This window comes from Dendrobates tinctorius, unplaced genomic scaffold (assembly GCF_039654945.1).
Source record: "Dendrobates tinctorius isolate UK_male_01 unplaced genomic scaffold, ASM3965494v1 ptg000372l, whole genome shotgun sequence".
NCBI classification, from domain to species: Eukaryota; Metazoa; Chordata; class Amphibia; order Anura; family Dendrobatidae; genus Dendrobates; species Dendrobates tinctorius.
The window spans coordinates 1,184,753-1,202,061 of NW_027362038.1; the positions used below are offsets into that span (position 1 = coordinate 1,184,753).

Genomic DNA, 17,309 nt, shown 5'->3' on the forward strand with positions numbered 1-17,309 from the left:
ATGGCCGGACTACACCACGATAAAGCAGCCACAGCCGGTGACTGAGAGGAATCTGTGACTTCTCTGCATTCAGTGGTCACTACTCACCTGGATAGTCATATGTGGGAATCTCCTCTTTACACCGCTCATCATCTCTCACATATGTCTCTGTAGGATTAATATGGGTCAGATCTTCACCCTGAAACAAATATTGTGAAAGTCACAGACAGATGGAGAAGTCCCATCTATGATCAGCTCTAATCCTGCCATCTCCACCGTTCTCATTACACAAGTACAAAACATATAATACTGGTGGATAAAACAAGACTGAGCACAAGACCTTCACAGCCGTCTACACATCATAGGGGAGATCTCCTGACACCTTCTCTCCATCTACCTGATGATCCTGAGGAGCACTGGGATCTTCTTGGTTACAGTCCTGTGGAAGAAGAGGACGGGGACATCTCTCTGGTGTTGTCCTCTTACTGGATAGATCTGGAGGAAACACATACAGGGACTGAATTCATTCTCTACATACAGATAATTATAGGCCGTGTGTATTTAGTCCTGTCTATTACCTGGTGATGTGAGGGGCTGGGGAACCTCCATTATGACGTTCTTGTACAGATCTCTGTGTCCTTCTAAATGCTCCCACTCCTCCATGGAGAAATAGACAGCGACATCCTGACACCTTATAGGAACCTGACACATACAATGATACCGTCATCCCCGATCCCTTCATAGTGTTACTGTATAATGTCCCAGCATTCCCAGCAGTGTCACCTCTCCAGTCAGCAGCTCCATCATCTTGTAGATGAGTTCTAGGATCTTCTGGTCATTGATGTCCTCATGGATCAGGGGGTGAGGTGGAGGCCCCGTGATTGGGCTCAGGGGTCTGCCACATCCCTCAGATACAGGGCCCTGACAGCGATCACTAGAGGTCTTCTTCACCACTGTGTAATCCTGGTTATGGAGAGACACATTAATAAATGTCACTACAGACATTTCCAGAGTCCTCACCTCTCCAGTTCTGTCCATCTGTTATTCCCATAGATAAGAATGATGTAATGTGACGTCATCAGAATCTCTCACCTCTCCAGTGAGACGGAAGAGGATCTCTAGGGTGAGGTGTAACATCCTCTCCGCCATCTTGTCTCTGTCCATATCCATCCTTGATAGGTAAATCAGGAAAATTTTCTTTTGTAGAAGATCTTCACTGAGAGGATCCGATATTGTAGAGATCTGAATGAGAAGAAGATGATCTGATGTAACATCATAAGAATCCTGTGTAATAACACAATTACTGGAGATAATAAGGGAAACATATGAGATTTATTATCTTACAGGGTTTAGTTTTCTTCCCTGACATCTACTATTAAAACCTATATATTTAGGCCACAGACAACAAGCAGTTTCCTCCTCGGAGTCGGCAGCTGAACACGTTCCTCATAGACTCATCTTCCATAACGCTAATTCTTGTCTCATTACCGACACTGGAATCGGCATTAGCAATACTGCAGGAGATATTCATTACACGCGACATGAGAAATAACTCCTTCATGATGAGGACGAAATCTTCATCTTCTACTACGGCTCTAGAGACAGATTTGGCCAGAGTCGGTCACTGCCTCCATCCCCACCGGCCGTCTATATGAAGGTTTCCCGCAGGGCTGTGGAGTCAGAGTCGGAGTCGTGGAGTCGGAGTTAGTTTTGGTTGGAGTCGGAGTCGGTAGAAATGTACCGACTCCGACTCCAGCTTTAAAAAAAAAGTATATATATTTCATAATTGAACTTTCATATTCAGGCAAAGATAAAAATGCTCCTACCAGAGCTTCTAATCTAAAGAGACATTTACAGCACTTTCATCCAGAAGTACTGAAAGCAGTGAATGAGAAAGACTGCATCCAAACCAATGAACCAGTGCCCAGCTCTTCCAGCCAAACAAAGGAGCAGAGAACTTTGCAGCCATCAGTTGCAAGATATTTTGTCAGTGACAAAGTTACTGTGACAATGACAGTAGATACATTTAAAAAACAGATCATAGAGCTTGTTGTAAAGGATAGTGTGCCTATTTCATTATTTTCACGACCAGCTTTTATGTGTCTGAATGGGGAAATGGCCCGCAAGCTTGGTGTTTCTCTGGAGAGAGAGAGTATTAGAAAATTAGTAATCGAAGAAGCTTTTAAACAAAAGGAAGAACTTAAAAAAACTCTCAAGGGACACTTTCTGTTTCTTAAAATGGATGCCTGCCCACGTCACAGAGTGAACTATTTTGCCATCAATGTCCAATTTGTTTGTGACAAAAATGAAATAGTTACCAAGACATTGGCAGTAAAAGACACCAAAGCTCATCACACCAGTGAGTTTCTCCAGGTCTTGGTGGAAAAGGTTCTGCAAGACTATGAACTTAAAAAAGAGCAAGTTCTTTCTGTCATAACTGACAATGCTTCAAATATGATAAGTACTATTAAGCTAATGAATGAGAGTAATGATGGTGACCAGCAGCTAGAAGAACATTCTGGGTCCACAGACACAGAAATGTTTGAAATAGAGGAACACAGTATTGTAACTGAGGAGCAAACTGAAGTTGCTTCAGATGAACAGCAACATGATAGTTTAGATGATCTTGTTGAAACTGTGTCAATATGTTCTTTCATTCATCACATGCGCTGTGTTGTGCATACGCTACAGCTGGCTATAAGAGACAGTCTGCAAGAAGGACATGCTGCTGCACTGATTGGCAAGGTGACAAAATTGGCTACTGTTGCCAGAACCCCTAAAGTTGACTCAATTTTGAAGAGACGTGCTGGAAAAGGGGCAATTATTGATCAAGCCACACGATGGGGCATTACTTACTTAATGATTCAGCGCTTGGTTGAACTGAAAACCTTTCTTGTAGACATGGCTAACCCTCAACTGACGCTAAATGAAAGTCAGTGGAATCAGGTGACTGAGCTGGAAAAATTGCTGGAGCACCCATTTACAGTGACTAAAAAATTACAAGCAGAGGACTTAACTCCAGGTATTTTCTTAAAGGAGTGGAAGAACCTGATGTTTCGCCTGTCCCAAAGAGGAGGGTTAATTGCAAGTGGCATTGCTACATCAATGAAACGGAGAGAGGAGCTACTATTACAAAATAACATTCTTTTGGCAGCTGTTTATGTAGACCCAATGCATCGGATTCTTCTAGATGATCAACAGCTAAGTAAAGGAAAAGAAGCTCTGTTTGAAATAGTAGTAAGGATGAAAGGGTTGCAGAACAGTCAGGAGGAACAAGAAGAATTTGGTCGTCCTGCCACATCTTCACCCTCATCATCAACTGATGAAGAATTTAATTTCGAAAAATATTTGGATCACAAGGACCGTGCAAAGCGTTCCCGCATAGAAGAGTCATCCCCATCAAGGAACACAGCCAGTACATTTCAGCAGAATTTTTCATGTGCACTAAAAGAAATTGAGAAATTTGACCGTTCATCAAAAATAACAGTGCAACAAGCGATTCCTCTGTATCCTGACATTGTCTGAGATGTTGCCCGAGTGGTTACTGCTTTGCCACCAACACAAGTTAGTGTAGAGAGGTTGTTCTCTGCTCTCAAAATAATTAGATCAGATTTGAGGGCATCCATGAAGGAGGATCTGACAGAGGCAATACTTTTTCTGAGGACAAATTTATAGATTTCTTCTTATTAACTGCATAAAAGTGTTTATTGCATATTTACTTACAGTTTAGAAAAGTTTATAAAAGTTATTTGCTATATTCTAATTGTATTCTAATAAATGTAGTTTTTGCTCTAAGTGGTCTGATTACTTATATGATGGTGAGAAACTGAATAAGCACGATGTTTAATATTTTACAACAGTAAATTTGTTGTTATGAATTGGCCATTTATGAAGGAGTCGGAGTCGGAGCCGGAGTCGGAGCCTGATAAAATCCAGGAGTCGGAGTCGGAGTCGGAGCCTGATAAAATCCAGGAGTCGGAGTCGCAGCTGTGGCTTACTGACTCCACAGCCCTGGTTTCCCGTCTTCCCCGCACTGGAATCTTCTATCGACGTTAGATCTCAGCTCTGAGTCACACACAGAAGTTTGAGGCTTTTAGAAAAGATTTTTAGTTTCCACAATCACAACGGACAGAAATGATCTGATGCCAAAGTCTCCATCTACAGTGATTTATGGGGATTATTTCTGGCCTTAGGCTTTCCCATATTACAGGAAAACTCCAGAAAAAGCCGATATTAAAATGATTCTAAAGAAAAATTGGCTCCAACAATTCTTGTAAGAAGAAAAAAAATATGCAAAAAGCAGAAGACACATTTTATAAATTTTAACATGTTAAACATTTATTAAAAATAAATGAATCTTTTTGGGCCCCAGAACATAGATGTACACCGCAGGGACGGCACAGATGAGGCTGCAACAAAAACCCTGACAGTTTTACCACTTGCTGCTGTGAAAAGCAAACATGGCATCTAAGAAGGTGTGGCAGAGTTTGGCTGAATGCCCCCCGCCTCCAAGTACTCGATAGTATGGGGCGGCCTAGTTACTCCGATACTTACATGCCTAATAATGGTGCCTGGGCTGGAATGTATGAAGGTCTATTAGGCCGGGCCAGAGGCAGCGTCCAATAAGTTACCTTATAACGCCCCCATACACATTAGACTAAAGTTCCATGAAAGCACTGATTTCGGGGGGTTTGGCCGACCATATAATGTATTTGGGGGCATCCCGACAGATGATGTCAGGGCAGAGAAGGATCTGACATCCTGTATTTCAGAGGATAATCCGTTTGTTCTTCCTGTAGATAATCCTCCTCTAGAGGAGTCTGGAGGCGACTCTCTCATACAGACCACAGGAAAGCTGGAATATTTGTGTGTATGGGGGAGTCGGGAGAGATCGCCGTCTGCCAAATGACCGTTCAGCCAACTCTGATCTCATGTGTATGGGGCCGTTAGTATTACACTGACAGGCAGTGATGATACACGGCACTACAGTAGTACAGGGCATCACCGGAGCCATCAGAGGCTTGTATGTTGTGTGATCACACTGATCAGAGGGGTTTAAAAAAGGTTTAAAGTGGAAAAAATATCACAGTTTCGCCAAATATCTGTCACTATATGGAAAGCAGAGTCACTGCACAGTGTTAGTTACGTCACGTCCATAACTACTTTAATATACTCTATTATCCTGTACACAGTGGAGTAGATAGAAATCACAGATCACACAGCAATAGCTGGAATTGGACCCTCCAATGTAAAGAAAAAATCTATTTATCTATCTCTCTATCTATATACATGGTTCAAAAAAATAAAGGGAACACTTAAACAACAGAATATAACTCAAAGTAAATCAAACTTCTGTGAAATCAAACTGTCCACTTAGGAAGCAACACTGATTGACAATCAATTTCACATGCTGTTGTGCAAATGGAATAGAGAACAGATGGAAATTATTGGCAATTGTCAAGACACCCTCAATAAAGGAGTGGTTCCGCAGGTGGGGACCACAGACCACATCTCAGTACCAATGCGTCTGGCTGATGTTTTGGTCACTTTTGAATGTTGGCTGTGCTTTCACACTCATGGTAACATGAGACGGACTCTACAACCCACACAAGTGGCTCAGGTAGTGCAGCTCATCCAGGATGGCACATCAATGCGAGCTGTGGCAAGAAAGTTTGCTGTGTCTGTCAGCGTAGTGTCCAGAGGCTGGAGGCACTACCAGGAGACAGGCCAGTACACCAGGAGATGTGGAGGGGGTCGTATGAAGGCATCAACCCAGCAGCAGGACCGCTACCTCCACCTTTAAGCAAGGAGGAACAGGAGGAGCACTGCCAGAGCCCTGTAAAATGACCTCCAGCAGGCCACAAATGTGCATGTGTCTGCACAAACAGTTAGAAACTGACTCCATGAGGATGGTCTGAGGGCCCGACGTCCACAGATGGGGGTTGTGCTCACAGCCCAACACCGTACAGGATGCTTGGCATTTGCCACAGAACACCAGGATTGGCAAATTCACCACTGACGCCCTGTGCTCTTCACAGATGGAAGCAGGTTCACACTGAGCACATGTGACAGCCGTGACAGAGTCTGGAGACGCCGTGGAGAGCGATCTGCTGCCTGCAACATCCTTCAGCATGACCGGTTTGGCAGTGGTCAGTAATGGTGCGGGGTGGCATTTCTTTGGAGGCCGCACAATGTTGGGCTGTGAGCACAACCCCCATGGAGACACAATTGTGCCTTTACCTGGAGATAAATTCCCAGTGGGGGCAATTTCCAAAATGCAATAACTTAAGTGGGGAATTCAGCTCTTTTCGCACTTAAGGGATCTGTATATGGAGTCTACAAACTACAGTGGGGGAAATAAGGATTTGTTACGCTGACAATTCTGGGGCTAAAGTCACATTTTTGTGAGGAAAAAAAGTAAAATTGTCATTTTTTCCTTCCACATTGCTTATATTCCCGTCACAGTATCCGAATTCAGATATTGTCCTGTCAGAAAGGAGAAGACAGGGAGCGAAAGGGTTAATAGGACTAACAGGAGGAACCGGCCCATAAAGCAGAAGATCCAGCGAGTGTCCGCCACATATATGACTGCTCTGTGTGCACAGGACCTGTGATGAGGTCACAGGAGGGGAGGAGTCAGGGGTCACATGATCAGGGGCCTCAGTGTGTGCAGGACTCAGTGTGCTGGAGCGCTCCCGATAATCAGCTGCGTGTGTCGTGCTGTGTGATAGTCACAGCATCTGCATGGAGGGCGACACATGCAGCTGATTATCGGGAGCGCTCCAGGGATCCGGGGTCCCGATGCAGCTATTCGGTAAGCGATATTAGCCAATAACAACTTCTCCGACGATATTCGCTCATCTCTAGTAATAACAGCTCAAAGACATTCACCGAACTTTTCATTACGTTTAATAGTAAGACCCTATTAAATATTGAGCACCAGCGGGATGAAGCATTGACAGCGGCATGTAAAAGTGTGGGCGCCCCGGGTCAAAATGACCGTTATTGTGAGCAGCAGTAAGATGAAGATGAAAAGATCTCTAAAAGGCCGAACCTCTAAGATGACACATGGCCTTTGTATTTTAGGCAACAATAATAATAATAAAAAAAAAATATATATATATATATATATATATATATATATATAGACATTTTTACAATTTCATAATTGCATAAAGGAAAAAGGGGCGATGCAAAACTTTGGGCACCCTTGGAGATTTGTGTACTGAGATAATTTTGACCAAGATTTCACACCTTAATTAGCTTGTTAGGGTTATGGTGAGATCACATGGTGACCAGGAGCTACAGTCTGAGGAAAGGGCTAAAAAGCCTTCACTAGACCCCTGTACAGCTGTATAATGAGGCCAGGCTTTATAGTGAAGGGACAGGAGTGAGGGCCTGTGCCCAGGAGCTACAGTCTGAAGAAAGGGCTAAAAAGCCTTCACTAGACCCCTGTACAGCTGTATAATGAGGCCCAGGCTTTATAGTGAAGGGACAGGAGTGAGGGCCTGTGCCCAGGAGCTACAGTCTGAGGAAAGGGCTAAAAAGCCTTCACTAGACCCCTGTACAGCTGTATAATGAGGCCCAGGCTTTATAGAGAAGGGACAGGAGTGAGGGCCTGTGCCCAGGAGCTACAGTCTGAGGAAAGGGCTAAAAAGCCTTCACTAGACCCCTGTACAGCTGTATAATGAGGCCCAGGCTTTATAGTGAAGGGACAGGAGTGAGGGCCTGTGCCCAGGAGCTACAGTCTGAGGAAAGGGCTAAAAAGCCTTCACTAGACCCCTGTACAGCTGTATAATGAGGCCCAGGCTTTAAAGTGAAGGGACAGGAGTCAGGGCCTGTTCCCATGAGCTACAGTCTGAGGAAAGGGCTAAAAAGCCTTCACTAGACCCCTGTACAGCTGTATAATGAGGCCCAGGCTTTATAGTGAAGGGACAGGAGTGAAGGCCTGTTACCAGGAGCTACAGTCTGAGGAAAGGGCTAAAAATCCTTCACTAGACCCCTGTACAGCTGTATAATGAGGCCCAGGCTTTATAGTGAAGGGACAAGAGTGAGGGCCTGTGCCCAGGAGCTACAGTCTGAGGAAAGGGCTAAAAAGCCTTCACTAGACCCCTGTACAGATGTATAATGAGGCCCAGGCTTTATAGTGAAGGGACAGGAGTGAGGGCCTGTGCCCAGGAGCTACAGTCTGAGGAAAGGGCTAAAAAGCCTTCACTAAACCCCTGTACAGCTGTATAATGAGGCCCAGGCTTTATAGTGAAGGGACAGGAGTGAAGGCCTGATCCCAGCAGCTACAGTCTGAGGAAAGGGCTAAAAAGCCTTCACTAGACCCCTGTACAGCTGTATAATGAGGCCCACGCTTTATAGTGAAGGGACTGGAGTGAGGGCCTGTGCCCAGGAGCTACAGTCTGAGGAAAGGGCTAAAAAGCCTTCACTAGACCCCTGTACAGCTGTATAATGAGGCCCAGGCTTTATAGTGAAGGGACAGGAGTGAGGGCCTGTTCCCATGAGCTACAGTCTGAGGAAAGGGCTAAAAAGCCTTCACTAGACCCCTGTACAGCTGTATAATGAGGCCCAGGCTTTATAGTGAAGGGACAGGAGTGAGGGCCTGTTACCAGGAGCTACAGTCTGAGGAAAGGGCTAAAAAGCCTTCACTAGACCCCTGTACAGCTGTATAATGAGGCCCAGGCTTTATAGTGAAGGGACAAGAGTGAGGGCCTGTGCCCAGGAGCTACAGTATGAGGAAAGGGCTAAAAAGCCTTCACTAGACCCCTGTACAGCTGTATAATGAGGCCCAGGCTTTATAGTGAAGGGACTGGAGTGAGGGCCTGTGCCCAGGAGCTACAGTCTGAGGAAAGGGCTAAAAAGCCTTCACTAGACCCCTGTACAGCTGTATAATGAAGTCCAGGCTTTAAAGTGATGGGACAGGAGTGAGGGCCTGTTACCAGGAGCTACAGTCTGAGGAAAGGGCTAAAAAGCCTTCACTAGACCCCTGTACAGCTGTATAATGAGGCCCAGGCTTTATAGTGAAGGGACAAGAGTGAGGGCCTGTGCCCAGGAGCTACAGTCTGAGGAAAGGGCTAAAAAGCCTTCACTAGAACCCTGTACAGCTGTATAATGAGGCCCAGGCTTTATAGTGAAGGGACAGGAGTGAGGGCCTGTGCCCAGGAGCTACAGTCTGAGGAAAGGGCTAAAAAGCCTTCACTAGACCCCTGTACAGCTGTATAATGAGGCCCAGGCGTTATAGTGAAGGGACAGGAGTGAAGGCCTGATCCCAGCAGCTACAGTCTGAGGAAAGGGCTAAAAAGCCTTCACTAGACCCCTGTACAGCTGTATAATGAGGCCCACGCTTTATAGTGAAGGGACTGGAGTGAGGGCCTGTGCCCAGGAGCTACAGTCTGAGGAAAAAGCTAAAAAGCCTTCACTAGACCCCTGTACAGCTGTATAATGAGGCCCAGGCTTTATAGTGAAGGGACAGGAGTGAGGGCCTGTGCCCAGGAGCTACAGTCTGAGGAAAGGGCTAAAAAACCTTCACTAGACCCCTGTACAGCTGTATAATGAGGCCCAGGCTTTATAGTGAAGGGACAGGAGTGAGGGCCTATTCCAATGAGCTACAGTCTGAGGAAAGGGCTAAAAAGCCTTCACTAGACCCCTGTACAGCTGTATAATGAGGCCCAGGCTTTATAGTGATGGGACTGGAGTGAGGGCCTGTGCCCAGGAGCTACAGTCTGAGGAAAGGGCTAAAAAGCCTTCACTAGACCCCTGTACAGCTGTATAATGAGGCCCAGGCTTTATAGTGATGGGACAGGAGTGAGGGCCTGTTACCAGGAGCTACAGTCTGAGGAAAGGGCTAAAAAGCCTTCACTAGACCACTGTACAGCTGTATAATGAGGCCCAGGCTTTATAGTGAAGGGACAAGAGTGTGGGCCTGTGCCCAGGAGCTACAGTCTGAGGAAAGGGCTAAAAAGCCTTCACTAGACCCCTGTACAGCTGTATAATGAGGCCCAGGCTTTATAGTGAAGGGACTGGAGTGAGGGCCTGTGCCCAGGAGCTACAGTCTGAGGAAAGGGCTAAAAAGCCTTCACTAGACCCCTGTACAGCTGTATAATCAGGCCCAGGCTTTATAGTGAAGGGACAGGAGTGAGGGCCTGTGCCCAGGAGCTACAGTCTGAGGAAAGGGCTAAAAAGCCTTCAAAGACCCCTGTACAGCTGTATAATGAGGCCCAGGCTTTATAGTGAAGGGACAGGAGTGAGGGCCTGTTACCAGGAGCTACAGTCTGAGGAAAGAGCTAAAAAGCCTTCACTAGACCCCTGTACAGCTGTATAATGAGGCCCAGGCTTTATAGTGAAGGGACAGGAGTGAGGGCCTGTTACCAGGAGCTACAGTCTGAGGAAAGGGCTAAAAAGCCTTCACTAGACCCCTGTACAGCTGTATAATGAGGCCCAGGCTTTATAGTGAAGGGACAAGAGTGAGGGCCTGTGCCCAGGAGCTACAGTATGAGGAAAGGGCTAAAAAGCCTTCACTAGACCCCTGTACAGCTGTATAATGAGGCCCAGGCTTTATAGTGAAGGGACTGGAGTGAGGGCCTGTGCCCAGGAGCTACAGTCTGAGGAAAGGGCTAAAAAGCCTTCACTAGACCCCTGTACAGCTGTATAATGAAGTCCAGGCTTTAAAGTGATGGGACAGGAGTGAGGGCCTGTTACCAGGAGCTACAGTCTGAGGAAAGGGCTAAAAAGCCTTCACTAGACCCCTGTACAGCTGTATAATGAGGCCCAGGCTTTATAGTGAAGGGACAAGAGTGAGGGCCTGTGCCCAGGAGCTACAGTCTGAGGAAAGGGCTAAAAAGCCTTCACTAGAACCCTGTACAGCTGTATAATGAGGCCCAGGCTTTATAGTGAAGGGACAGGAGTGAGGGCCTGTGCCCAGGAGCTACAGTCTGAGGAAAGGGCTAAAAAGCCTTCACTAGACCCCTGTACAGCTGTATAATGAGGCCCAGGCGTTATAGTGAAGGGACAGGAGTGAAGGCCTGATCCCAGCAGCTACAGTCTGAGGAAAGGGCTAAAAAGCCTTCACTAGACCCCTGTACAGCTGTATAATGAGGCCCACGCTTTATAGTGAAGGGACTGGAGTGAGGGCCTGTGCCCAGGAGCTACAGTCTGAGGAAAAAGCTAAAAAGCCTTCACTAGACCCCTGTACAGCTGTATAATGAGGCCCAGGCTTTATAGTGAAGGGACAGGAGTGAGGGCCTGTGCCCAGGAGCTACAGTCTGAGGAAAGGGCTAAAAAACCTTCACTAGACCCCTGTACAGCTGTATAATGAGGCCCAGGCTTTATAGTGAAGGGACAGGAGTGAGGGCCTATTCCAATGAGCTACAGTCTGAGGAAAGGGCTAAAAAGCCTTCACTAGACCCCTGTACAGCTGTATAATGAGGCCCAGGCTTTATAGTGATGGGACTGGAGTGAGGGCCTGTGCCCAGGAGCTACAGTCTGAGGAAAGGGCTAAAAAGCCTTCACTAGACCCCTGTACAGCTGTATAATGAGGCCCAGGCTTTATAGTGATGGGACAGGAGTGAGGGCCTGTTACCAGGAGCTACAGTCTGAGGAAAGGGCTAAAAAGCCTTCACTAGACCACTGTACAGCTGTATAATGAGGCCCAGGCTTTATAGTGAAGGGACAAGAGTGTGGGCCTGTGCCCAGGAGCTACAGTCTGAGGAAAGGGCTAAAAAGCCTTCACTAGACCCCTGTACAGCTGTATAATGAGGCCCAGGCTTTATAGTGAAGGGACAGGAGTGAGGGCCTGTTCCCATGAGCTACAGTCTGAGGAAAAGGCTAAAAAGCCTTCACTAGACCCCTGTACAGCTGTATAATGAGGCCCAGGCTTTATAGTGAAGGGACAGGAGTGAGGGCCTGTTCCCATGAGCTACAGTCTGAGGAAAGGGCTAAAAAGCCTTCACTAGACCCCTGTACAGCTGTATAATGAGGTCCAGACTTTGTAGTGATGGGACAGGAGTGAGGGCCTGTTACCAGGAGCTACAGTCTGAGGAAAGGGCTAAAAAGCCTTCACTAGACCCCTGTACAGCTGTATAATGAGGCCCAGGCTTTATAGTGAAGGGACAGGAGAGAGGGCCTGTTCCCAGGAGCTACAGTCTGAGGAAAGGGCTAAAAAGCCTTCACTAGACCCCTGTACAGCTGTATAATGAGGCCCAGGCTTTATAGTGAAGGGACAGGAGTGAAGGCCTGATCCCAGCAGCGACAGTCTGAGGAAAGGGCTAAAAAGCCTTCACTAGACCCCTGTACAGCTGTATAATGAGGCCCAGGCTTTATAGTGAAGGGACTGGAGTGAGGGCCTGTGCCCAGGAGCTTCAGTCTGAGGAAAGGGCTAAAAAGCCTTCACTAGACCCCTGTACAGCTGTATAATCAGGCCCAGGCTTTATAGTGAAGGTACAGGAGTGAGGGCCTGTGCCCAGGAGCTACAGTCTGAGGAAAGGGCTAAAAAGCCTTCACTAGACCCCTGTACAGCTGTATAATGAGGCCCAGGCTTTATAGTGAAGGCCTGATCCCAGCAGCTACAGTCTGAGGAAAGGGCTAAAAAGCCTTCACTAGACCCCTGTACAGCTGTATAATGAGGCCCACGCTTTATAGTGAAGGGACTGGAGTGAGGGCCTGTGCCCAGGAGCTACAGTCTGAGGAAAAAGCTAAAAAGCCTTCACTAGACCCCTGTACAGCTGTATAATGAGGCCCAGGCTTTATAGTGAAGGGACAGGAGTGAGGGCCTGTGCCCAGGAGCTACAGTCTGAGGAAAGGGCTAAAAAGCCTTCACTAGACCCCTGTACAGCTGTATAATGAGGCCCAGGCTTTATAGTGAAGGGACAGGAGTGAGGGCCTATTCCAATGAGCTACAGTCTGAGGAAAGGGCTAAAAAGCCTTCACTAGACCCCTGTACAGCTGTATAATGAGGCCCAGGCTTTATAGTGATGGGACTGGAGTGAGGGCCTGTGCCCAGGAGCTACAGTCTGAGGAAAGGGCTAAAAAGCCTTCACTAGACCCCTGTACAGCTGTATAATGAGGCCCAGGCATTATAGTGATGGGACAGGAGTGAGGGCCTGTTACCAGGAGCTACAGTCTGAGGAAAGGGCTAAAAAGCCTTAACTAGACCACTGTACAGCTGTATAATGAGGCCCAGGCTTTATAGTGAAGGGACAAGAGTGAGGGCCTGTGCCCAGGAGCTACAGTCTGAGGAAAGGGCTAAAAAGCCTTCACTAGACCCCTATACAGCTGTATAATGAGGCCCAGGCTTTATAGTGAAGGGACTGGAGTGAGGGCCTGTGCCCAGGAGCTACAGTCTGAGGAAAGGGCTAAAAAGCCTTCACTAGACCCCTGTACAGCTGTATAATCAGGCCCAGGCTTTATAGTGAAGGGACAGGAGTGAGGGCCTGTGCCCAGGAGCTACAGTCTGAGGAAAGGGCTAAAAAGCCTTCACAGACCCCTGTACAGCTGTATAATGAGGCCCAGGCTTTATAGTGAAGGGACAGGAGTGAGGGCCTGTTCCCATGAGCTACAGTCTGAGGAAAGGGCTAAAAAGCCTTCACTAGACCCCTGTACAGCTGTATAATGAGGCCCAGGCTTTATAGTGAAGGGACAGGAGTCAGGGCCTGTTCCCATGAGCTACAGTCTGAGGAAAGGGCTAAAAAGCCTTCACTAGACCCCTGTACAGCTGTATAATGAGGTCCAGGCTTTATAGTGAAGGGACAGGAGTGAGGGCCTGTTCCCAGGAGCTACAGTCTGAGGAAAGGGCTAAAAAGCCTTCACTAGACTCCTGTACAGCTGTATAATGAGGCCCAGGCTTTATAGTGAAGGGTCAGGAGAGAGGGCCTGTTCCCAGGAGCTACAGTCTGAGGAAAGGGCTAAAAGCCTTCACTAGACCCCGTACAGCTGTATAATGAGGCCAGGCTTTATAGTAATGGGACAGGAGTGAGGGCCTGTTCCCATGAGCTACAGACTGAGGAAAGGGCTAAAAAGCCTTCACTAGACCCCTGTACAGCTGTATAATGAGGCCCAGGCTTTATAGTGAAGGGACAGGAGTGAGAAAAATGGTGTCTGGTGTATTTGGAAGTCGCCTTGCTACACTTGTAAGGAGAGCTTTAAACTAGAACAACATGGGAAGGGAAGCAAAAGACCAGAAAAAGCCATACATCTGAAAAATGCTATTGAGAACTCTGCTATTAGAAGTGGAAAGGAAGAACAAAGACAAAATAATCTAATTAATAAAAATATTGGAGAAAGAGAAACCAATCACAAACTAAAATGTTTCTATACTAATGCACAAAGCATGGGCAACAAACAAGGAGAATTGGAACTACTAACACAGGAAAAGAAATATGATGTCATTGGAATCACTGAAACTTGGTGGGACAATACACATGATTGGAATACAAGACTAGAAGGATACAACTTATTTGCAAGAAACAGACTTGATAAACGAGGAGGGGGTGTCGCATTGTATGTTAGAAACGCGTATATCTGCACAGAGATTGAAGCTTCAGAGACTGGGAGTACTGTGGAAACTGTTTGGGTAAGAATACAAGGACAGAACAATGGAAAGGACACCATTGTAGGCATTTACTACAGGCCGCCTGTGCAAGCTGAAGATATGGATGAACTCTTTATGCATCAAATGGCCAAGTTCTCCAAAAAATATGACATAGCTGTCATGGGAGATTTCAACTATCCAGACATTTGTTGGGAATCTCTCTCAGGCAAAACTAACAGGTCAAGGAAATTCTTATCCTCTCTTGCTGACAACTTTATCTTCCAAAAGGTAGGGGAGAAAACAAGGGGAACTGCTACCTTGGATCTAATCCTTACAAACAGGGAGGAAATGGTTGAGGAGGTAAAAGTGGCTGGAACCCTAGGAGGTAGCGACCATGCTATTTTAGAATTTTGGATAACTAGAGGCGGAAGACCTGTGAAGACTCAGACATCAAGGTTAGATTTCAGAAAGGCAGATTTTAAGGGATTCAGAAAGAGAATTGGAGGGATCCAATGGCTGGATATCCTTAAAGACAAAAATGTCCAGGAAGGATGGGAAATCTTGAAAAATGAAATTCTCAAAGCACAGTTGTTAACAATTCCGAAAAGAGGGAAGAATAGGAAGCATTTAAGGAAACCAGGATGGATGAACACAGAACTTAAGCACATGCTAAAAAGGAAGAAAAAAATGTTTATAAAATGGAAAGAGGGAGGCATATCTAAAGAAAAATATAATGCTGTCTGCAGAACCTGCAGGGCACAAATCAGATTATCTAAAGCTGAAAATGAATTGAGGCTTGCAAGAAATGTCAAAAGCAATAATAAAGGATTTTGGGGATATCTCAAAAGTAAAAGAAAAGTCAAAGATGCTATAGGATTTTTACTGGATGACAATGATGAAATGGTAAGACAGGATGTTGAGAAGGCTGAACTTTTAAATTCCTATTTTGCATCTGTATTCTCTCAGAAAGGAAATGTAACATCAACTGTTATTCACTGTCCTATTAAGGGAATAGAAGAATCCAGGATATCTATAAACAGAAAGATAGTGAGGAAACACTTAGCTAACCTAAATGAATTCAAGTCTCCAGGTCCAGATGAATTACACCCCAGAGTACTGAAGGAGATAGCAGAAGAAATTTTTGAACCCCTCTCCATAATCTTTGAAAATTCTTGGAGAACAGGAGAAGTCCCAGAAGACTGGAGAAGAGCAAATGTTGTTCCTATCTTCAAAAAGGGGAAGAAGGTGGACCCAAGCAACTATAGGCCAGTGAGTCTGACTTCTATACCAGGAAAGATCTTTCAACAAATTATTAAACAACATGTATGTCAATACCTGGATAAGAATGAAGTGATTAAACAGAGTCAGCATGGGTTTGTAACTAATAAGTCATGTCAGACTAACTTAATTTCCTTCTATGACGGTATCACTGATTGGGTGGATCAAGGAAATGCTGTAGATATAGTATATCTTGACTTCAGCAAAGCATTTGACAAAGTCTCTCATACAATCCTTATTGAAAAAATGACTAAGTATGGAATGGACAAGGCAACTGTTAAGTGGATTCATAACTGGCTTAGTGATCGGACCCAAAGAGTGGTCGTAAATGGCTGCACATCCAGTTGGAAGAATGTCTCAAGTGGGGTACCACAGGGCTCTGTCCTGGGCCCTGTATTGTTTAACATCTTTATCAACGATGTAGATGAAGGAATTGAGGGTAAAGTGATTAAATTTGCTGATGACACAAAGCTAGGAGGGATAGCTAATACTAGAGAAGAGAGAGAGAGGATTCAAAAAGATATAAATAAACTGGAGAAGTGGGCAGCAACTAACAGAATGGTTTTTAACAGGGAGAAATGCAAAGTACTACATCTGGGCAATAAAAATGAAAAAAGCATATACAGAATGGGAGGAATAGGGCTAAGCAACAGCACATGTGAAAAAGACTTGGGTATACTAATAGATCACAGACTGAATATGAGTCAACAGTGTGATGCAGCAGCAAAAAAGGCAAATGCAATTCTAGGATGTATTAACAGAAGCATACAGTCTAGATCACGTAAAGTCATTATTGCCCTCTACTCCTCTTTGGTCAGACCTCATCTGGAATATTGTGTCCAGTTTTGGGCACCACATTTTAAAACAGACATCAACAAACTGGAGCAAGTTCAGAAAAGAGCGACCAGAATGGTGACCGGTCTGCAAACCCTGTCTTATGAGGAAAGGTTGCAGGATTTGGGAATGTTTAGTTTGCAAAAGAGAAGACTGAGAGGAGACTTAATAGCTGTCTACAAATATCTAAAGGGCTGTCACATTGTAGAAGGATCAACTTTATTCTCATTTGCACAAGGAAAGACTAGAAGCAATGGGATGAAACTGAATGGGAGGAGACACAGATTAGATATTAGAAAAAAACTTTTTGACAGTTAGAGTGATCAATGAGTGGAACAGGCTGCCACGAGAAGTGGTGAGTTCTCCTTCAATGGAAGTCTTCAAACAGAGACTGGACAGACATCTGACTGGGATGATTTAGCGAATCCTGCTTTGAGCAGGGGGTTGGACCAGATGGCCCAGGAGGTCCCTTCCAACTCTACGATTCTATGATTCTATGAAAAACCAACCTGCTATTCTACACAGATCAACTCTCAGCCTGGCACACCACCCTGTGCAAATATTATAAATATATGTCTAAGTGCAACACTAATAATGGCCGGCAGATTAAAATCAGAAGCCAAGCAGATGATGACACCAACTCACTTACCTTAAGCCTATACAACGATGGCACCGTCATGGTGCAAGG

General features: G+C 45.7%; 1 protein-coding gene across 1 annotated transcript; it reads right to left on the reverse strand.

Moving 5' to 3' along the window:
- Positions 1-331: 331 nt before the first annotated feature.
- LOC141075795 (uncharacterized) lies at positions 332-17,300 on the reverse strand. The gene is made up of 5 exons (XM_073562939.1): positions 17,271-17,300; positions 1,072-1,263; positions 763-942; positions 558-681; positions 332-474 (listed from the first exon to the last, which is right to left on the reverse strand). Exons 1-5 carry the CDS (start codon positions 17,298-17,300, stop codon positions 332-334), a joined length of 669 nt encoding a protein of 222 aa, XP_073419040.1.
- Between the last annotated feature and the right edge of the window lie 9 nt (positions 17,301-17,309).

Excerpts from the sequence above, each read along its gene's own strand:
- LOC141075795 (XM_073562939.1), bottom strand. The coding sequence starts at position 17,300 with ATGACGGTGCCATCGTTGTATAGGCTTAAG. Across the intron at positions 943-1,071 it reads TCTTCCGTCTCACTGGAGAG|GATTACACAGTGGTGAAGAA; the intron begins GTGAGAGATTCT and ends CTCCATAACCAG. Across the intron at positions 475-557 it reads CCAGCCCCTCACATCACCAG|ATCTATCCAGTAAGAGGACA; the intron begins GTAATAGACAGG and ends TGTTTCCTCCAG.